This window comes from Scophthalmus maximus, chromosome 5, assembly GCF_022379125.1.
Source record: "Scophthalmus maximus strain ysfricsl-2021 chromosome 5, ASM2237912v1, whole genome shotgun sequence".
In the NCBI taxonomy this organism is placed as follows: Eukaryota; Metazoa; Chordata; class Actinopteri; order Pleuronectiformes; family Scophthalmidae; genus Scophthalmus; species Scophthalmus maximus.
In genome coordinates, this window is record NC_061519.1 from 15,537,520 (window position 1) to 15,553,026 (window position 15,507).

The window sequence follows — 15,507 nt, forward strand, 5'->3', positions numbered from 1 at the left end:
ATACACATGTCCAGGTCTCAAGCCCTGAATCAGCCTCTGTGTGCTGGGTGCTGACTGCATAACCACCACAGGGGCGACACTGGTCGAGTTCACAACCCTCAAGTCCAGTAGATAAACAGAAGCTCCGGTGTAGGTGTCCCACACCACGTTCAGTGTTGATGCTGAGGTAGACGTCAGCGACACAATATTACATCCTGAAAAAAGGTAAAACATTTGGTGATTTCTTTTGAACTATAAGTTGGTTAAAATCTGAAATTTCCCCTTGGGATATTATCCCAAAGATGATTTCAGTCAATTTTATATTGTGATTAAATTTTGACCAGTTTTGATGCATCGTTGAGATAATAGGATTTTACACATTAAAGTAACATGAAACTGTAAATGTATGAAAAAAGGATATGAAAATGTATATGTGATCATATTTGAATAAGCATTTGTTATATAAAGTATCTTTTTTTTTTAAATTATTATATTTCCCATTTGCCTACTAAGTGATGGATAGAAGCATCTGTCATGTTAAATTAGCTCCAATCAACTAAATGTGCTTCTTACATAAACGGTATCAGTCAGAACACTCACCTGTAGATAAAACATGTTGTATCTAAAAAATAAATACAAAGGAAAAAAAATAAAGTTAATTAATTAGGCACTCTTACAAAATAATTACATAATAGAATTAAAACGAAACAGAATGATAATGTATAATTACCTGTATGACAGACAAAAAAATGACTGATAAATAAAACGTCCACATTTTATCCTTTGTTAATTCGAAGGTTTCCGTGAGTTACATCCATACGTGGGTTTTGCACTCGGCAGCTCATCTGGAATCTTCACAGGCTGAGTGCTGTAGATCAACTTCGTGGGAACCAATCAGGACGTCCGAAAAGAGGACAGGTAGATGCCTGTGGGCTCCTTGTCATCATGAGAAGGAAACACAGTATGTGGCTTGTTAGGTGAAGGTGGGGGTCAATCCCCCATCCCATTATGGTGAAACCGTAATTCTTCCTTCCTCCGTGATCCTGGGAGATTTCATTTCTGTTACTCATAATTTTGGAGTTGATGTCTGAAATGGACCACTTTAGCCTTGACGGTAAAAATGGACGTTGTAACACTGAAATTCCCCTAAATCGATATTTCTTTAATAATTCTGCCTTCCTATGAAAGCAGGATTGACCTGCTGTGAGGTAACATGATCTTCTCTGTATATGATATTGATATTGACCCCCCCCCCAAACACCACTTCATCCTTCCTGGATTGAATTGATGTCATTTTCTTGGAAATGCTCTAAGCTCTGTCATTTCATGGCTGCGCCCTAGGACTTGAGTTAGTTGGCAAAAACAGCCATGTTAAAAAAGTATGTGCTGTTGTCATCATGTTGTTTGGCCCATTAATTTATCAGCAATTTTTAAAAATCCCAACATGTTTGTGTTATGATAATGATAGTGGTCCTGTGATCAATCCCTTGGGTTCACATACTGTGAGTGAGATGTAGATTCAGCTTTTTCACACTGTGCTCTATTTGAGCCCTAGCTTTTAATCATGTTTATAATTAAATAGAAATATTATTATTGGAGTAATGATGTCTTTTCTGATATACGCTATGTAGATTTTAGACACATTCCTAAAACAGCTATCAGAAATATTTCATTATTTCCCTAAAATCCTGACTATCAGTCTTTTGGGAAATGTGATCAGTACCACAAAGCTGCAATTACAGGTTTTCATGTAAAACAGAATATAAACTTCGAAAGTCAAAATGTAAACTGCCCAACTCAACAAATTCAAAATAAATTTAGACTTTATCCCAGGTTTCAAAGCTCAAATATATATATAAAACCTGCGATAAAGTTTAAATTCATTTTGACTTTGTATTCAAATATTATTAATCCATAGAGTTTAATTTGCTTACGATCAAATATAACAAATAGAATAATTGAGTCATGAGCTTCTTTCTGTCCCTTCTTGAACCCAAATACTGTATGTGCAAGATTTATGTTGACTGGAGATTAATGTCATGGAAAATATTTTGTTTTTCTATTTTGTAATCTATATATTGTGATCGTTTCAAGATAAATAAAGATCAAATCAAATCAAATAACTTACTTTCCAGCTTATGACGAACGCCCCAGGAGATTTTCCGACTCAGACATGTTCACAACAACAGGAAAGTTACATTCAAGCGAGGGGTAAGCGCCAGTGTAGAGCGCCCACTCGCTCTGCAGATTTTCATGCTGATCGGTCAGTCCACCATTTGTTGTGGTGTAAAATAAAAGATATCAGAAAGATAGATTGACTGATTGATCGATTTGAACAAACATTCACGGTCTCCAGATAATGTATCCTTCTCCCTTTGGTGATCCTCAGACATTCCTTTAGCAGCCCAGTGAAGTGGACATGTATGGTTTCAACTGAAATGTCTCAACAATTTTTGGTTGGATTGCCATAACATATAATGCAGAGTAGACATTGAAGAATTGTTCACTGATTGTACTCACTGTTTCCATCACCCACCAGGTTACATATGGTCACATGGGGGATTTGACTTTTAAATGTACCAATGTGCCACACAGGCACTGCCGATGATATTCTTTTCTACTCTGATTAATGTGATTCTGCTCCACTTCTTTTTTCCTGAAGTTTCATATAAAATAACATTGCTGAAAGGAATGGGAGACAAGGGTGAAAGATATTCATTTACTTTCTGTGTGTATGTATTCTATTGTTCAACTTTGAAGCTTAAGATTATGAATTTGGATTATTTAAACAATGACAATAGAACCCTCTATTATAGCTATTGTCTTCTGCTTTAGAGTGGTCCTTAGTAGTGAATGGATCAAATGAACCACCAAGTTCGATCATTCACCCCTAAAATGTACTATACGTGTGCAGCATGCTCAGGCAAACACAGCCTACCTAGTTGGGTTTGAAGGTCAGTGAAAGTCTACTTGTTTATTCCATTAGAGGTTGGGTGTGAGATCTATTTGACAAATTATCTCTGGTCATTTTCTTTCCAGATCATTTTTGGAGCTGATGTACCTAAACCTACACATCGAAACAAGACATTTCTACGTCCTCAAAGAAAGAGACAGCACACAGTGTTGTGGTGCGAAAGAATGTGCTTTATTGTTGTCCTCTGTCAGCTCACAGAAAACAAATCCAGTGAAAGCAGGGGTAACACTGAATCCATCCTCAGCAATCTGATCAGATGTATCATCCACTGGACTTGCCATGACTCCGGGGCCAAAGAGATGGATACCTGCTGCCCCCACTTTTACCTTCTTCTCGGTCACCAGCCCGCTTCACAGCCCAGACATGTCACGCCGCAGCCACATGGAGGTTTTCTACTTGGAGAAGTCCTAAAATGTTATTTTTTAGAATTCATTTTCGTGATGATTAGTGCCATGCCAAATGTATTGATAAAAACTGAGGAATTGCAAAGCAAATCATTTTTTTATACAGTTCTTGTAGCTTTTGTTTTTCGTATTTAGTTTTTCAGACACTTTCTCCTGGAAACGGTTCCAACAAAACGGGGATATTCCTAAACAAGAGTGATATTTCATCCGGGTATATGAGATGGTCACAGCAAGTTGCCGTTGGTGTAAACGCTCTGTCCACGCCGGTCTGTTGGTGGCGGTGGTTCACTAGAGCAAGAAAGACGAGAGAGAGAGAAAGAGAGAATCAGGTGGGAAACTTAATAATTACCAATATTTCATGAGCGCTTCAGTACTGATTCATCACACTTGAGAAATGGCTGTTCAGTCAGACCGAGGCTTTTAAATATCTGTGATCTCACTGCCAGTCGTTCGTCCTTGTCAGGCTCTCACAGCAGGTCCTCATGTACCTGAGTCACGTTCCTCTCCTTATTGTTTCCGTGTTTTATAGACGGACATGTACGTATGTCTGAAAGGACACGTGACAGACATGTGACTTCCCAGAGGTGAAGAAAGATAGAGATCAGCCTCCTCTGTGCTGCTTGTCTATCTGCTCTCTCATTCACGTCCATTGTCACACCAGTGCACTATGGGTAGAGTCAATTTATGGATTTCTGTGATGCCGTCACAAGATACCCTTCAAGCTGCGGATTACAATGGACTCCGTTGACTGGTCTTTCACACAGTCAATGGCGTAATGTAAAGAAGAGTGCGCTGAATGTCTGAGGTTGTTACAGAACTCGGTTTTCACGCGGTCTGAGGACAGTATGTTCTTATTGTATCTGGAGGGAGTTGAGAAACAAAACAACTTACTGCATTTAATCCAAGCTCCGTCTTCCACGAGAGATCGCTGAAGAAAGAAAGGAAGAAAGAAAGAAAGATAGTTTTAAAACTGCTCATGAGTTGATTCGACTTAAAAGGAACACTTCAAGATTAATGGAAATATACTTATTTTCATTGTTGAACATTTCATTTGTGTAATTTTGTGAAACAGCATAGGTCTGTGCTCGTTACACTTGTTTTTGTACAGTATCTAGAAATTAGACATAACATGTTAATTAGATTTAAAGGTTTTCATAGGCAGAATTTGTTTCCTTTGGAGCCAGGCTAAATGTTTATTCCCATTTATAGTCTAAAAGCCAAGCTGTGCAGACCGGAGCTTCATTTTTACCACAAGAATGGTTTCAAAATTCGTTATTCAACAAAAATGTGAACAATCATAATGAATAACATGTCAGACTATTGCTTTAATAAATGTGAAGTGAAGTTTAGAGTATACTTAGCCATACCAGCGTTACTTCCTGGGCAGAGAACTGAGAAAATGACAAACATTTAACATGAGTAACAAACAAATTATAAGAACCAATTCAGATGTGTGATACTAATAATTTCAGAAACTACTTTATGACCCACCTGAGTATTTCCTGGGCTGACAGAAGTTGACTTTGATCCCATTCTGTCCCACTGGTGCCACCACCACTGTATAGAAATCCCCACATGTGTCCTCCGGGATGTCACAATATGCACTCCCGGCAGCTGTGACGCAGGTGTAGTTGCCTCCCGTCCCGTACAGCTCGACGTTGTGGTTGTGGATCTGAGGGCCCAAGGAGCGCCAGTACACCCTGAGAGAGTTGTTGGCCCTGCGATAGAGCTTGACGCCTGTTGGACAGCAGGGACCTACAAGAAGAGCAGTAGAAAAATGTGTTGTGGGCGCATGTCAAACTCTGCATATCTACAATTTAACAAATCCAGTGTCTAACCACACGTCCCACCCCTCACCACACACCCTATTATAATGGATCTATGTTTTTACTTTTTACTTTTTTCTTTTTCACGTCATGATTGGTTACCTCTGACTGATTGAGTCAAGTCCTCTTGCATCCCTTATGAAATTCTCCTCCTCACCTATAAATCCCTTCATACCTTTGCCCCCCTTGTACCTGTCTGACCTCCTCCACACCTACACCTCATCCCGGAACCTACAGTCCTTGTTCTTGGTTTGTTTTATTTTATTTTATATATTGTTTTCCTTACTCTGCAATGCCACATGCTATATCAATCCATGTTATCATTATCATTATTATTGTATAGATTCCAAATGTAAATGCATGTTGTGTTTGTCCTCACTGGAAGAGAATCCCTGATATTTGCACTCTGACTTGTGTCCCGTGCTGCTGATGGCTTCCAGGTGGACGCTGTAGTTGGTGCTGCAGGTGATGCATCCCATCAGGCAGTGGGTGTCCAGAGTGTGGCACTTGGCATGTCCGCGCGAGGACGTCAGTGTGGTGATGTAGGAGCGAGCGCCGTTGCCAGACGACCAGGTCACGTTGGTCATCGCCTGGGTGACCTGGGTCACGTTCACGAACGTGGGACAGCACGGACCTTAGGGAAGGGGAACACAGATTGATAATCGAAAGGAGAATATTTTGACCTGGCAAAAGAATTGTCCTCAATACTTTACCCTGTTAAAAATGATTCAAAGAAAGTGGCCGCAGCTCTACAATAATCCAAGAAAAAAACCAATCGTACTGTCCTACCTGTTTCCAAAGCTTTACTGTATCCGAGTAGACTCCGTCCTACATCTGTGGTGGCCACTGCCGTCACGTCGTAGATTGATCCGCAGGGCAGCTGTGTGAGGTCACAGGAGCCGTTTCTTGCCTGGCAAGTGTGTGTGTTGTAGCGTCCAGTGGCGGTGATGGTGTAGTTTGTGTCGGGTGTGTTGGGGGTGCTGATGAGGACTCTGTATGTGGCGTTATTTGTCTGTGTCATATTCAGGATCCCTGGAGCACACGGAGCTGTGGACACACAGACGGGGAATAGGGGGTGTCATGAAGACATGTGCAAATGCAGAGGGAGAAATTATTTTAAAGTTTAATTGTTTGACAAATTGCGTGAAATAATTTGCTCTCTTGCTAAGAGTGAGATTAGAAGATCGATACTTTCATGTCTGTACAGTTCATATGAAGCTGCCTCCAGCTAACTAGCCAAGAATAGGGCAAAACAGCAACAGCATCTTCATATTTAATGTACAGATATGAGAAAAGTCCAACTCTTGGCAAGAAAGCAAACAGGAATATTTTCCAAAATGTTAAACTATTCCTTTAAAGCAGTATCAAGGTAAGCTTACCTGTTCAACATTTTAGGTTCATCAGTCTCTGTATGTGGCATTTAATGTGTGCACAAACAACTGTGTATTTATGATGTGAGATTTCTCTTTGAGTCTAAAATCGCGTGTTTCACAACAACCCCGTCCGTACCCGTCTGGTGTGTGTGTGCCTTGCAGGTGCGGTTGCATCCTCCCAACTCGCTGCAGGGCGTGACGGTCACGGAATAATCCGCGTTGCACCTCAGATCTGACAGGGCGCACACCGGCGCTGTGTCGTTACAGTGGATAACGTTGTTAGTCTCCTCTGCTGTCGTCTCGTACAGCTCGGCGCCTTTGACCGGTGACCACGTGATCTCCAGGGTTTCTGTAGAAACCAGTTGTACGGTAACATCCTTTGGACAGCAAGGAACTGGGCGGATGGATGGGTTGGGAGGAGAAAGGCAAAAGAAATGGTGAGAATAATGATCAACATGGGCAAAGGACCATACAAGTGGCTTTTTGTTCTACCTTACAGACAGCCAGTGCTGTAACCCTAACCCTTCTCCAAAAGCACTGTATACACTTAGATATAGTATCAGTGTGTAACTGATAATGTGATGGCTCTGTTCCATGTGTCCTTAAAAAGCAGCCAGTGTCCAGTATATGTTGTATAGTAAGAAAAGTCATACGCCTAAATGAGAAAAAAAAACAAAACAGGGAACATTATGAATTACACCAGTGCTTTTTCGCAATTACAGTTTATCAAAGTGTCTGTCACCAAAAAAAAGGAATATTTTTTTATAACAATGCCAAAGCTCCGACATCTGAGATTTTAGAACCAAAGATCCTCCAAGTCAGTCGGCTATGATGTCAGCAAAACAAACCCAGAGGACAAACGGAACAGGTTCAGGATACAGGATGATACGGATTTGGACTTTTTCTTATGTTAAAAGGTCTGTTCAGCTGCGACAGGCGGATTAGCGCATGACAATAAGATATCTTTGTCACATTGATTGTGATGACTGATCTCAACCAAGTTTCATGTCTGCAACCTGATTATCCGAGGGCGCTGAAATGCTTCTCACACTGTGTGCGTTTTAAAAAAACATGACAATCTCATGCTTTGGTGAACTAATGGAAGGTACACAGAATGCTAAGTTAATAAGCTTGAAATACGAAAGCAGTTGTATGACCTGAAAACAAAAACATGCACTGGTGGTGATGCAGCACGCGGGTGCTCCTGTGTGGTGGTCCTACTGGTGGTGTAGTTGCGGACGGGTGCCTGAGGGCTGGACCCCGCCTGGTTGTAGGGGAAGACGGTGGCGAGGTAGGTGAAGCCACACATGCAGAAAAATTGGCAGGTGGTTTCGGTGGTGTTGCAGGAAATCTCTATCCCGTCGTCCCTCTTTATGAAAGCCATGTAGTACTCCACCAGTGGCACGTTGTCCCACACCAGCGAGCAGTTGCCGGACTCTGGCTCCTCCACCCACATGTTCTCCGGAGGACATGGGACTGGCAGAGAAAGAGGGATGGAGGGGAACAAATTAATGGACGTCACTTATTAACCTAAGTTTGGCATTTTTGGGAAACAGTTTTGCGATCTCTTGCAGAGATTTAAAAGATTGATACCATTTGCATATTGTGTGGCAAATATAAAGCAGTAACCACCAGCAGGTTAGTTTGACATAAAGACTGACAACAGGAGGTTGATTCAAGTATGAAAATGACTCCACTCGTCTGGTTACTTGGGAATTATTTGACTCGTGCAGTTACTTTGGCTTTTGTGGAGGTTAGAGACAGACTTGCTATTTTCCCCTGTTTATAATCTTGGTTCTAAGATAACAGATTTCTTTGCTGTTGCTTAGTTACGCTACAGACATAAGAATGGAAATAACATCCTCATCTAACTCTTAGCAAGAAAGCAAAAACGCATATTTCTCTCGCCACTTTGCTGCATGTCATTCCCCTACTCTCTCATCCTGTCTCTCATCCACTGTGCTATCAAATTAAGGCATAGAAATGCCCATAAAAGTATTCTATAACAACATGTATACAGGTATGCTGTATGCAACCTTGGTTGTGTGTGACATACGCACATGTGATATAGTGAGCCGGCTCTGAGGGGCTACTGGAACCAGCCACGTTTCTGGCTGTGACGGCCACAGAGTGGTTCTGTCCACACTTGACAGGTACAATGTAGCAGTGACTCTGAGTTGTTGAGTTACAGTTCTGGCCATCAGAGGTCCAAGCTATGTAGGACTGAGCTCCCTGCACCGGCAGCCAGTACACAGCGATCCCAAGGGACCGACCCTGGGTCACTTGGACGAAGGACACATCTGGGCTCTGTGGACCTGAAAACGAAAGCCATAAAAGAAAAGGCTGTTACCAACTTATCTGGGCCGTGTTTAGATAAGAAGAACTTGTCCGTAAGTTTGCTGTTCGCATATGAAGAGCGCAGTAGGAGATTGTCAGTCAGATTTGTTCACAACAGCAGGGAAATTCCCAGAACATTCAGGCGAGGGGTGGGTAGCTCGCCCACTCACTCACTGGGAATCTTCCAGAGATTGTCCTGCTGTCCTTGCTGGCACAAAAAGATGAGGAAAATGTCCAGAGCAACATCTGCAGACATTTGCATTCGCATCCCCTCCGGAAAAAGTTCAGGAAAGAGTCTGAAAGCAGCCCTAGTGGAATAGCAGGTTTTCTTTCACACGTTATGTTTTGCTTACGTGTGATCCAGCAGACAGTGAGGTCGTCTCCGGTGCGACCTTCAGAGTCCCAGGCCGTGCCCTTGATACAGTAGGTAGTGCCTGCTTCAAGGTCATCGAAGGTCACCGAGGTGTCAGTGGTGTTCACTTTGAGGCGGGAGCTGGAGCCCTCTCGGATGATGCAGAGCGTGTAGAGGACAGCGTGCTCGACCGGGGGCCAGGACACGAGGATGGTGTCGTTGCTAGGGGAGGTGGTGTTCAACTTGGGTGCGATCACCACTACAGGCAAAGACAAACAAGGACTAATGGGGATTAATGGGAAACAAAAAACATCGAACTAGGGAAACAGAATTCTTACATCTGTGCTCCTTTTTCCATGCTTTTTGTAAGAGGTGTAAAATGGAAGCAAATTTCCCTGTGATTAAGTTTCATTCATTTCTCCTACGGGACGGGAGACAACCTAGTTCTCATGGTTTCTCTTTTCATATCATGAGAACAGTATAGTGCAGGGGTGTGGATACAGTGTCCACCCTCCTGCGTTGGCTGCAAAGAGTAGAGACCGTGTGACAATGGGCATGAAATGACATGCCGTGATGACCGGCGGAGTGAGATAACAATCTATTGTCCAGCAACAAACAACAGAAAGGCTGCGTTTCACTCTCCACACACCCTGATCACCATCTTGAATAAATCGCTTCTAATGTGTTGTATCTGGACAAGTGAAAGTGAACAGAAAAAAATGTTAATATTACATTTTATAGATTATTAGTAAGAATATTATTGTTCTTCATTATGTAAACCATAAATATTGTCAGATGAGTGTAGTCAGAGATGCTGAACGATCTAAATGATCTTTGATTCAGCTTATCCATCCTCTACCACCATTTTTTAATGCTTTTTATATGCGGTCAAAATTCAGGACTCAAATGTTTGAATTTTTCTTACACGTCTTGGCCTCGACGGGGTACGAGGGCTGGCTCCTCCCACCCGAGTTGACGGACATGACGCTCACCATGTACTCTGTGTGGGGCTGGAGAAGCACCACGGTGCCTGGAGAGCCGCTCACCGTCGTCTCCAAGAAGAAATCACCTGACTCTGCCCTCAAGATGTAGCTGGTTGCCCCGGAAACCTCTGTGAACTCTACAGTGATGCTGTCGCTGTGTTTGGAGTAGGCCTTCAGGATGCTGGGGACATCAGGAGCTGGAGGACAATGTTGATGGGCAATATCAATAAACATCTGTTTGGTAGTTAACAAAATAAAAAGTGATAGTAGAGTTAAAGCTGGGTCAGAATACTTTTAGGGCTTTTTACCTATGTTTCTTATATATAATAATATATCATGAATGCAGTGGTGGAATGTAACTATTACTGTACTTAAGTACAATTTTGTACTATTTGTCTAGTAGAAGAGAACTATTATTTTCTTTTTATAAACACCTTTATTCATATTTTTCTCTGATACATTTGGAGATGTAATATTCTACTTTTGACCCAAACACATTTACAGTATCTTATAATTCAGGACTCCCCCTCCCTCAAAATCTGTCAATCGTTTTCTTAATTTATTGATTGATCATTAGATAGATAGAAATATAGATCAGCCTTTATTGTCTCCCTTAGGAAAAAATTTGCCTTGGGCAATCAAGAGAGCACAGCGTCACATCAGCACCCAGTCATTTCACATGTACATTCAACAACAGTAAACGGCAACTACAGCTAATATTTGACAGTAAGTGTAACAATAGTACATGTTACATATTGCACAGTACATACAACACCATTACCAGTAGGTTTTGTACAACGTACAATCCAACACCCAGTGATATTCAGATTAAAAATAAATAAATAATTAAACTGAGAATAGTGGTGCCATATTCTTTTTCATTCTTTAATTTTTTTAGTCAAGTACATGAGGTGAATCTAAGTAACCTCCTTGTCGTAGCTACTGACCTGTTGTCTCCTCAGTGCTTGCACTGCTGAGGACATTGAGCGCATTGTCCATGGCCTCTAACTGCACAGTGTACAGCGTGTTTGGTGACAGGGAGTTGACTGAGCCCATCACAGAGTTGCCACTGAACTGAGCAAAGACGGGATCTTTTGAGGAGTTCTTCGGTGTCGCTGTGATCTTGTAGGAGCTGGCCCCGGCCAGGGCGCTCCACTGCGCCACCATGCTCTTAGATGTCACCGTGAACACTGAAAATGTCATGTCTTACAGAGGGAACAGAGAGGAAAACATTGTTGGGATGTTTGAAATACAGTATTTTCATATCCTGGATAGCAATGGTAGTTGGCACAGTTGGTTAGTTACATTATTCAAGCTTGGGATCATCACTAAGTATCGAAAGGGAAGTGTAAAAGAAGATCATTTACCATTTGCAGCAGCACAAGTCTGAAAATGACAAAACAAATGGCAAATCAGTGGATGAAAAGAGGGATGAACTGGATGAGGAATACTGAATTTTACTGACAAAGACAATCATTCCAGCAGCAGCAAGCTATTGGTATTTCACATTATATCCCAATTATGACCTGGATCATGTTCTCAGGGGAAGCAGGCAGCACATTACTTTCACTCAACACAGATGTCAGGACTGGTCGGTGCAGGTATTTCTTTCAGGGCGGAATGAATTTGTCTATTGAGCTGCCACACGCACTTGTTGAAAGCAGTGACACTCAAAAGAGCCAGTGTTGGTATGTTTCAAAAGTCCTCCAGCTATTCACCATTCTTTATCAGGATATATACAATGTGCACAAGATCATCTGCAGCACACAGGTGATGTTATAGTGGTTCTCTGCAGTATTGTTGTCACAATACTTTACAGAAAATTAAACATACAATGAGGAAGTTCTCATCTCTTACCTCTGTGAGGGTCAATAAAAGTAAAAGTTTCAGCATCTTTAACTGAGTTGTTCCCATGCCTTCAGCGTTCGTCTGCTGTGCCACTGCCTGGAGGCGACAGGTGTGATGCTGTTTCTCAAAATGACTTCAGGGAAGCAGCTCAAGCTTAATATTATAATTTAATTTTTGTCTCTCCCTCCCTCTCCGTCTCTCTGTGTGTGTGTGTGTGTGTGTGTGTGTGTGTCTCTCTCTCTCTCTCTCTCTCTCTCTCTCTCTCTCTCTCAGATGAAACAACAGGTCCTTTATTGTTTCAGCAAATACCAAAGAGCCCAAAGGCTGTGACTCCTCCCCCTCAGGGGAGTTTGGATGGTGTATGAGGGCGATAGGAGGAAGCTCACCTGTGATGAGGATGCAGATAAAAAACACTTTCACCTTCTTGTTATCTCAACCATGACCTTAAGTTGGAGGTGAAAATAGTGTTTCCTTTCTTTTAAGTCTTGAATATTTTGTATCTGCAAAAGAAAGCAAACTTAACATCCCATTAGAGAAATATGCAGCATCACACCTTACATACAAAAAATAACTTTATACAAGTGATGACCTCTTTCTTTTGCTGGTGATTTATGTGGCGTTTAAGGTTTCATCCAAACAATATTTGATTTGTCCTGATTTCCACCTCCATGATATCGTGTGATCGGTGACACCTCTTTGTGCTCCCAATTTTTCATTGCCTGAAGAAACCCTAATGTAAATATCCATACTGTAGCATTTTCAGTTGATAGTGTATTAGTTGCATCTGAAGACAGTTGGTTTTAAGAGGATGCAAACAAAACACTCACTTATTCTCTCTGATATGTATATATATATTTATTTATTTATTTATTTATTCATTTATTTATACATATAAATCCTCTATGTCGCCATGAGACAGAAATTTTATTAGCAGGAACAAGCTGGCTTATGTAAGCACATTCAGAGAACCTGTTTGGTCAATTTGAATAAGTGTGAGTTCATACAGTATTATATGCCTCAGAGAATTTGAACATATTCTATAGAATTTCTCTTATGTACACAACAGTCCAGTATGTCCACATATTTCCAGTTAAATAAAGTAACAAAGCCTACTTCCCGGGCATCCCGCTGAAAGGTGTTGTTAGAATAACAGCCTCTCTATTCCCCAGTGGCACAGTATCTGCGTCAGGTGTATACTATAAAATTGGGCAGGGAGGGTCCCCAGGGGCCGGCTGTGGACAAACCCTTTTGTCAGAAAAAGGCCAAAAGGAGAAAGCTGATGAAATTCAACTTCACGCACACAAGATAAATGCTACTTTTAAAGGGTTCACGGAACAAAAAGAAACAGAGTCTGATTTCCCAAATTACCAGGTTTTTTTTGTTTGTTTTGTACATGCAGTAGATAATGCTGCACTGAAATTCAATATGTGGTAAAGGAAGCTCATACTTGTTTTGTGTCATCACCTTTTTGAATCACCGGCTATTCAGAGACGGTCGGACTAAACTAACAAAGAGTGATCATTAACCCAGAGTTAAGATTTGTTAACAGGGTAGACACCGTTGGTGATATTTATATATATTTTTAATATATAATTAGTGTAATGGAATGATTTTCATTATCATCCCCTCATGTCAATCTGTTACCTGGATATTGTTTCTACTGAAAAGAAGTAACCTTGCACATCTACATCATAATTCTGTTTGATTTATGATTACATGTGGTTTTAGACACTGGTAACAGTATCTCTCTTTTAAACTCTTGAGGACAAGAACAACTGAGATGCTCTTGAGCAAGGCACATGCAGCCCAAACGAGTGTAGAGGAGCTGCTCAGTGACCAGTAGATTACTGAGAGGCTGTGGCCTATATTCAAAGGGCACTTCTGCTCGCAGCGTAACAATCCTGATTAAATAAAGATAAGAGGTTGGAGATGAACAAGGTACCAGTTCTCCCTGTGTATTCGTGGGTTCTCTCCAGATACTCTCACTTCCTCCCACCGTTCACAAACATGCAGATTGGAGCTAGAAAAAGTCTAAATTGACACATAGGTGTGAATGTGAGAGAGAACGGCTGGTTGTCTCTGTGTTAGGCCCTGTGATTGGCCGGCGACCTGTCTAGGATGTACCCCGCCTCTCACTTAATGTCAGCTAGGATTGGCTCTGAGGCCCCCACCACCACCACCCTTAAAGCATAAACCATAAGTCATTTGAAAGATGTGTTGATTTGATTATCATGTGGTTCCTCAGTCTTTATTCAAGTGGGGAGATTGTTGATGTGCATGTTAACAGTTTTGTCTAATGTAGCTTTGTAAAATTACTCTTACACTTTAACTTCACTTTATGCAATTGTGAGTCACGTTTTGAATGAATTCAACTTTATCTTTATAGACCATAGTCACTTCTACAGACCCATGACATCAAAAGAGAAAACAAATGCACTTCGTCTGCATAGGATCTCAGTATGTTCTGAGAATAACTGAAACTTTTTTCGTCTTCCCAAAAGACCTGAGAAAAGGCAATGCCAAAAAAAGTCCACTTTACATAAACTGGTGACAAACATCCCTCTAAACCAGAGAAACACTCCCAACAGAGAGACATTTAAGAAACCTTGGGGGGGAACATACAAAGGAACCACCCTCCAGCTCTGATAGGTGACAACCTCAGTCACAAGCTGCCTTTTTTTGTGTCTCTCTGTTTTTCTTCATGAATCAAACTTTGAAAGTCAGGTCAAGCCAAACTGAAATGAAAAGGATGGGATGCAGACCATGCATATACCCCAATTAGCAAATTACTTGTTTCTATTGTCAAAATGTCTTACGAACATGTCCACAGTCATGCGCACCAGATGCACAGTGAGGGCAAGGTCTGCCTGCCTGCTGAGAAATGTACGGTTGTCGCGTGAACGTGCAGTGAAAGCGATATGTAGCAATGTTATGCTGAATTTTGCCTGACGAAAAAGTAGAGAGAGAGAGAGAGAGAGAGAGAGAGAGAGAGACAGTGTGGGGCAAAGAGCACTGCGCACAACACTGCAATGAATGGCTCAAAACAGAGATTGTGTTATTATTTGAGTGTTGAATGCTCCAGGTAATTAATTAACACACACGCGCACACACACACACACACACACACACACACACACACACACACACACACACACACACACACACACACACACACACCCCTGGTGGACCATTAAGGCATCTGTTTTCTGCCCAGTACAGTGACACAACAATGACAAATAACAGAGATCATTTTCCCAGATACTGTCATTGATTGGTCATTGACACACTCATCTTTTCATCAAAAGCGGACATCAGTAATGGCAACGTTCTACAAATTAGCAAATTAAAAACGGGCTCATCATACATCCAACATGAGACAGTGACCCTGTGTTTGCTCTCAGGTTACGAGCGGGATGACCTGGACTGAGGGG

At 41.6% G+C, this 15,507-nt stretch overlaps 1 protein-coding gene and 1 long non-coding RNA gene across 2 annotated transcripts; both read right to left on the bottom strand.

Annotated features, from left to right (window-relative positions):
- Nucleotides 1-9: 9 nt before the first annotated feature.
- On the bottom strand, nucleotides 10-804 carry LOC124850003. Its single transcript, XR_007030731.1, has 3 exons — nucleotides 710-804; nucleotides 580-601; nucleotides 10-194 (listed from the first exon to the last, which is right to left on the bottom strand). It is a non-coding gene; the product is annotated as an uncharacterized LOC124850003 (long non-coding RNA).
- A 2,309-nt stretch (nucleotides 805-3,113) lies between these two features.
- On the bottom strand, nucleotides 3,114-12,303 carry fndc7a (fibronectin type III domain containing 7a). Its single transcript, XM_035635695.2, has 14 exons — nucleotides 12,086-12,303; nucleotides 11,596-11,614; nucleotides 11,176-11,433; nucleotides 10,171-10,425; nucleotides 9,247-9,504; nucleotides 8,617-8,871; nucleotides 7,778-8,032; nucleotides 6,693-6,950; nucleotides 5,973-6,230; nucleotides 5,563-5,817; nucleotides 4,849-5,112; nucleotides 4,725-4,748; nucleotides 4,249-4,285; nucleotides 3,114-3,645 (listed from the first exon to the last, which is right to left on the bottom strand). The coding sequence occupies exons 1-13, from the start codon at nucleotides 12,140-12,142 to the stop codon at nucleotides 4,254-4,256; spliced, it is 2,448 nt and encodes an 815-aa protein (XP_035491588.2). The 5' UTR covers nucleotides 12,143-12,303; the 3' UTR covers nucleotides 3,114-3,645; nucleotides 4,249-4,253.
- Between the last annotated feature and the right edge of the window lie 3,204 nt (nucleotides 12,304-15,507).

What these genes read in the sequence shown, in the direction of transcription:
- fndc7a (XM_035635695.2), bottom strand. Translation starts at nt 12,142, where the DNA reads ATGGGAACAACTCAGTTAAAGATGCTGAAACTTTTACTTTTATTGACC. An exon ending in GGCACACACACACCAGACGG is followed by an intron (nt 6,231 to 6,692) that starts GTACGGACGGGG and finishes GTGTGTCCACAG; the next exon opens with CTCCGTGTGCTCCAGGGATC. An exon ending in CAGTAAAGCTTTGGAAACAG is followed by an intron (nt 5,818 to 5,972) that starts GTAGGACAGTAC and finishes CCCTTCCCTAAG; the next exon opens with GTCCGTGCTGTCCCACGTTC.